Source organism: Electrophorus electricus, chromosome 21, assembly GCF_041902795.1.
Source record: "Electrophorus electricus isolate QZ-2024a chromosome 21, ASM4190279v1, whole genome shotgun sequence".
Taxonomy (NCBI): domain Eukaryota; kingdom Metazoa; phylum Chordata; class Actinopteri; order Gymnotiformes; family Gymnotidae; genus Electrophorus; species Electrophorus electricus.
Window position 1 is genome coordinate 13,425,001 of NC_137517.1, and position 5,000 is coordinate 13,430,000.

General features: G+C 46.3%; 1 protein-coding gene across 2 annotated transcripts in view; it reads left to right on the forward strand.

Annotated features, from left to right (window-relative positions):
- Positions 1-1,887: 1,887 nt before the first annotated feature.
- The window catches only part of psmd5 (proteasome 26S subunit, non-ATPase 5), a 4,167-nt gene continuing 1,054 nt past the window's right edge, over positions 1,888-5,000 (forward strand). The window contains exons 1-9 of one of the 2 annotated variants that reach the window (XM_027030224.3): positions 1,888-2,082; positions 2,332-2,476; positions 2,569-2,682; positions 2,837-2,965; positions 3,307-3,416; positions 3,638-3,780; positions 3,909-4,100; positions 4,264-4,373; positions 4,475-4,615. In XM_027030224.3, coding sequence (XP_026886025.3) covers positions 1,910-2,082; positions 2,332-2,476; positions 2,569-2,682; positions 2,837-2,965; positions 3,307-3,416; positions 3,638-3,780; positions 3,909-4,100; positions 4,264-4,373; positions 4,475-4,615 — 1,257 coding nt within the window. In that variant the 5' untranslated portion in view covers positions 1,888-1,909. Of the gene's footprint in view, positions 2,083-2,331; positions 2,477-2,568; positions 2,683-2,836; positions 2,966-3,306; positions 3,417-3,637; positions 3,781-3,908; positions 4,101-4,263; positions 4,378-4,474; positions 4,616-5,000 lie in introns of both variants that reach the window. The other variant, XM_081704931.1, reaches the window with a different exon arrangement.

The window sequence follows — 5,000 nt, forward strand, 5'->3', positions numbered from 1 at the left end:
AACGGGGGCAGGCTGGGACCAGCGCCTGCTCTTTCCCACAGCTAGTGCACAGACAAACACTGAAAGGAAATTAGTTATGACTGGCTGATGCCACAACTGCGTTTAGTGATGTAAAGTGAATACAGATGTTTAGCAAGTTAAAAGAATCGTATCGTATATAGGTCGCAATACATACCCGCTCTACCTGCTGAAATCTTCGATAGTACCCAAAGAGTAAAACAAGTTTAATCGCAGACATGTAACAAACTGCTTCATACATACCACTGTCTTTCCAGTACATTAACGCATGCAGAGTGACTAGTTACAATGACTTCACTGCGTCAAACTGACCTAGTTTGGCTGTTTTTAAAAACTCATATGCTTACAATATTATAATTGTGAAGGAATTGTAGAGCTAACAGTCTCAAGGATGTCAATTTCTGGAGCCGTCCCGCGCCCTCTGGCCTCCAGGTGTGGTGGCTGGTGACCAAATCTGCAGCGCTGCAAAGGTGCGGATGTTGTTTCTAACGGAATCAGAGACCTGCAGAAACCAGAATCATCTCGAGTTCATCTCGTGGGCGGAACGGCAGCGCACAGAAGAGGTCTGCAGTCAACTGGTGCAAAATTGACATTTGAAAATAACTCAAAATTAAACTGCGTTTTGTTGAAGCTCAGCAGGACGCGGAGAAAAGCAAAACTGATAACATCCTGTATCCTGCTAAGTTCTGTGGTAAATTTGGTATATGTCCAAACCCTTGTTTTAAATGATAGGCTATCTCTTTGAGTACTCTCTCTGACGCACACACACACACACACACACACACACACACACACACACACACACACAGAGAGAGAGAGAGAGAGAGAGAGAGAGAGAGAGAGAGAGAGAAACTCAATAAACTCTTGTAATGCTATTCAAAGATCAAAATCCAGAAATCCAGAAACATGCACAATATAGGAAAGCTTTGATCCGTTTTACTAGGATGATTTGCATGTATGTGGACTGAAAACTGCTCAATGGAGAACGATTGTGGGATGGAAAATAGTTCTACTTACGAGTATTTACTGTTAGAGCCATTTACGAGGTTTGGGGATGTTTAATCTACAAAACTTTGAGACCTGAGCGTTGTTTAAATGTAACTACATCGTTACAAGAGCACGGTAAACGGGATTCAGAACATGAAGACGCCAAACAGAAGAACGGACCACCTTTTCAGCGTGATCTAAAACGCAGGGACGCCGTCTAAGGCATGGATGGCCAGAGGTCAGCAGTTTGGTGCTTTCTTTGCTCAGACGCTAGTTAAATACGCCAAGAGTTAGTAAGGGTCCAACTCGGTCCAGTCTAAACATGTCTCGGGTGAACATACGACTATAAGATATAAACTCGTTTTTTTAACTATAAGAATAAAATCCTATTCAAACTACAGTGACACCGAAAATTCATCATTTCACTTTGCTGGAAAGGCGAATTAGAGTTTGACGCAGCAGCGCCCCCTCCTGGTAGCTCTCCATTATCAACGTATCCCAGAAGAGTTCTCATATTTGTTCATTAACACATTAAACGCATGGGGAAATGTTTTTTGATGAAGAATTTAAAATCTTATATTTGAGATTACAGTAGATCAGGCGCACTTACTCCACGCCCGTATAAAACTATTCCGCATGGTTCAGAATTTACAATTGTTAGTTTCATCGAGTCTGGCTTTACTGAAAATTTACATCCAGCTTTTCCACAAAATAATTAAAAATAGATATGCATATAAAATACATTATGGAAAATTAAAACAGTCCCCTGAGTTTCGTTTTAGTCTCGTCGCTCTAATAGTCAATTTCTCGAATGACGGCGTAAAGGCGACGCCGGGTTGATGCGGTATAAGAGCTTGCGGGACTACGTCCCTCGGAAGTAACGTGATTCAAACATTTAAGCATCATGGCGGCCGCCATCGAAAGTCTGCTTAGAGAAATCGCTGGCTCGGAGGAGCCGATCGAGCAACTTAAGGCTCTCAGGACGGCGGTTTGGGCGCTTCCTATGAGCAACCTAAGAGAGACCTTCTCTGCGCCGCATTTGGGAAGACTTTTTTCCTTGTTGAACACAAATGACAAGTACGTCCGGCGAGTGTGGAGCCGCAGCAGCTCTAGCTAACCTAGCTAACGTTATAAAGCGCAACTTCGCTTTCCTGTAGCTGCAGGAGGTTGTTTTTAGATGTTCCTCTAGCTAAACATCTTCACGTAGTCAGCTGTCGGTGGAGCTGACAGTTAAGGCTTAAAACCTGTAGGCGAAGCGTGTGTGGGATGGCTAGTTAACTGAGCTCGGGTGTGTTTTCCCTGACAGCTGGACTGTGTGTGTTACAGGGAGCAGGTGGAAGTGTGTGTGGAGGTCCTGGACCGGTTCCTGCAGGTTCTGGGTCCCGCCGAATTGGTGAGAGACTGCAGATCGGAGCTCCGGAACGGACTGATCCATCCGGATGGTTCCGTCAAAGTGCTCGCCCTCGCTCAGGTCTGTTCTGCAGCCCCTCCAATACTTCTTCACTGTGACGGAGCATATAACGATCTGGCGCTTATTTAACGGTCCGCCTTTGGCGTCCGTAGATCGGGCGGGTAGTTGGTCACGCCGAGGGCGTCGCGGAGCTTCTGACCTGCGACGAGATTCTGCGGGACGTGATCCACTGTATGGGGGCAGAACGCATCGGAGTCGCAAAGGAGGTGCAGTACCTCACTCCTTACTGCAGGGAGGTGTACAGCCCTAGTCCTAGAAATCAGTTTAGTTTAGCTTCTCAGACTAGTAGTTCAGTTCTGGATTTCTGAGCATCTCAGATGGATTGGACAACCTGATTATTTATTTAATCTTTTCTGTCAGGCAATAGCTGCCCTCAGAAAGCTGAGCACCACAGCGGCGGGGCTTGACGCTCTGTTCCGCTCCAGTTTGCTGAAGGAACTGAAGGATGCCATGGCCATCAGTGACGTCGTCAGATACAGAGTGTACGAGGTGCGTGTGTCAGTCCGTGTGTCCACAAGTAGGTTTGTATTTTGTCTGACGTTAGCCTTGCTCCTGTATCAGTGATCCGTTGCACTCATGTAACACAACTCCCGCCATTACCATACAATCACCGCAATGGTACCATTGCTGTGGTACGAGTGCTTTGCTACTTATATGGCACATCCTGTAGGCGTTACAGACACTGACCTTTGTTGAACTGAGTAAGGATATAAATGTGATTGTAAGAAATGTGAGTGTGGGTTTAAACTTGGTGTTTCTTATTAAAGTGGGTTGGTGGGTGTAAGTGACATTCTTTTTGGGGGTGTGTGTGTGTGTGTGTGTGTGTGTAGCTTGTGGTGGAGATCTCTTCTATGTCACCTGTGTCTTTGGGTTACTGCGCCAATTGCAGTTTTGTCTCTCAGCTTCTTGAAGAGCTCACCGGAGATGACATCCTTGTCAGGTACGACACTCACACACACCACACTGTTATAAAGAGTCGCATGTACTTTATATAAGCCGACCCATTATCTTGCACGCATGCTATGTCCACTTAAACATTTGTAAATGTATACCCATCACGCACTACATTACACAATGACTGTCCTCTCCAGAACATTATTAGCAAGTATTGGAGTTTATATAAACGCTCCCATCTACATACAGCTTCTCTACCTCCCTCAGAGCGACTGCTATAGAGATGGTCACCAGTCTGGCTCAGAGCCAACATGGCCGCCAGTACCTAGCACAGCAAGGCATCATGGACAAAATATCCAATATGATCATCTCTGCTGAGTCTGACCCCTTCTCCAGCTTCTACCTTCCAGGTGTGTGTGTGTGTGTGTGTGTGTGTGTGTGTGTGTGTGTGTGTGTGATGCCAGTCTGCGATTTCTTGTATTCTTCTTTTTGCCTCGTCTTCCTAACTCTTTGTGTGTGTCTCTGTCTCTGTGTTCAGGCCTGGTGAAGTTCTTTGGGAACTTGGCGATCGTTCAAAGCCCTCAGCAGGTGTGCGAGAGTTATCCTGCATTCCTTAGTATGGTCTTCGCCATGGCAATGAGCTCTGACCCAACACAGATCCCTGTCTCCTTGGATACGCTCGGAGTCCTGGGCAGCACAGTGGAGGGCAAACAGGTCCTGCACAAAACAGGTGTGTGTGTGTGTGTGCTCGTGCGCATGCATTAAAATGACTGAAGTGTAAAGTCAATGTTGAAAGGATTGCAGAAGATCAAAGCCCATGATGTGTGTGTGTGTGTGTGTGTGTGTGTGTGTGTGTGTGTGTGTGTGACCTGTCTGCTTTCACATCTTTTCAGGTGAAAAGATTCAGTCCGTGTTGAAGCGAATGAGTCAGTTGGCCAGAGATGGCGCCATTGAGCTCAGAGTGAGAAGCCTAGAGGCCATTGCTCAGCTGCTCTCTCTACCTGTGAGTGAGTGTGTGTACATTTCTGTGCTGGGCATGTCTGCAGGTGTTTTAACTGTCACCTATAATGTGTGTATGTGTGTGTGTATGTGCGCACGGTGCAGGTGGAGCAGCAGACAGAGGACCTGCTACTGCTGACGGAGTCGTGGTGCCACTGTTGGAGCTCACGGCCCATGGAAATGCTGAGCAACATCAGCACACAGCCCTTCCCCGAACTGCACTGCAGTGCCCTGCGTGTGTTTACTGTACGTGTGTGTGTCTGTGTCTTTACTAACTCTACTAATCTGATCTGTGTTTGTGTGAAAGCGACTCAAATCTGTCTTGAAACTGTTGGATTTTTTTCCCAGAAAAAAAAATCAGATCTGTGTCACGTTGGCAGAAAATCAGATCTGAGTCACTTCAGGTTGGTAATGTGAACGCAGCCTTAAACCCAACTGTCGCAGTTAGCCCTTAGTGCTGGAGACAGCTATTCCTCCAGAATTTCAGGGACAAAACCTTAAACAAGGAGAACTGTGATCGAGATCAGACTGACCGCTCTTATAGGACTTTTCTACTGGTGCCGGTGATAAAATCCCGAACGGTGCCGCTCTTCTCCGCCGCTAAAATGACAAGTTCTCATCTTGTAAAATC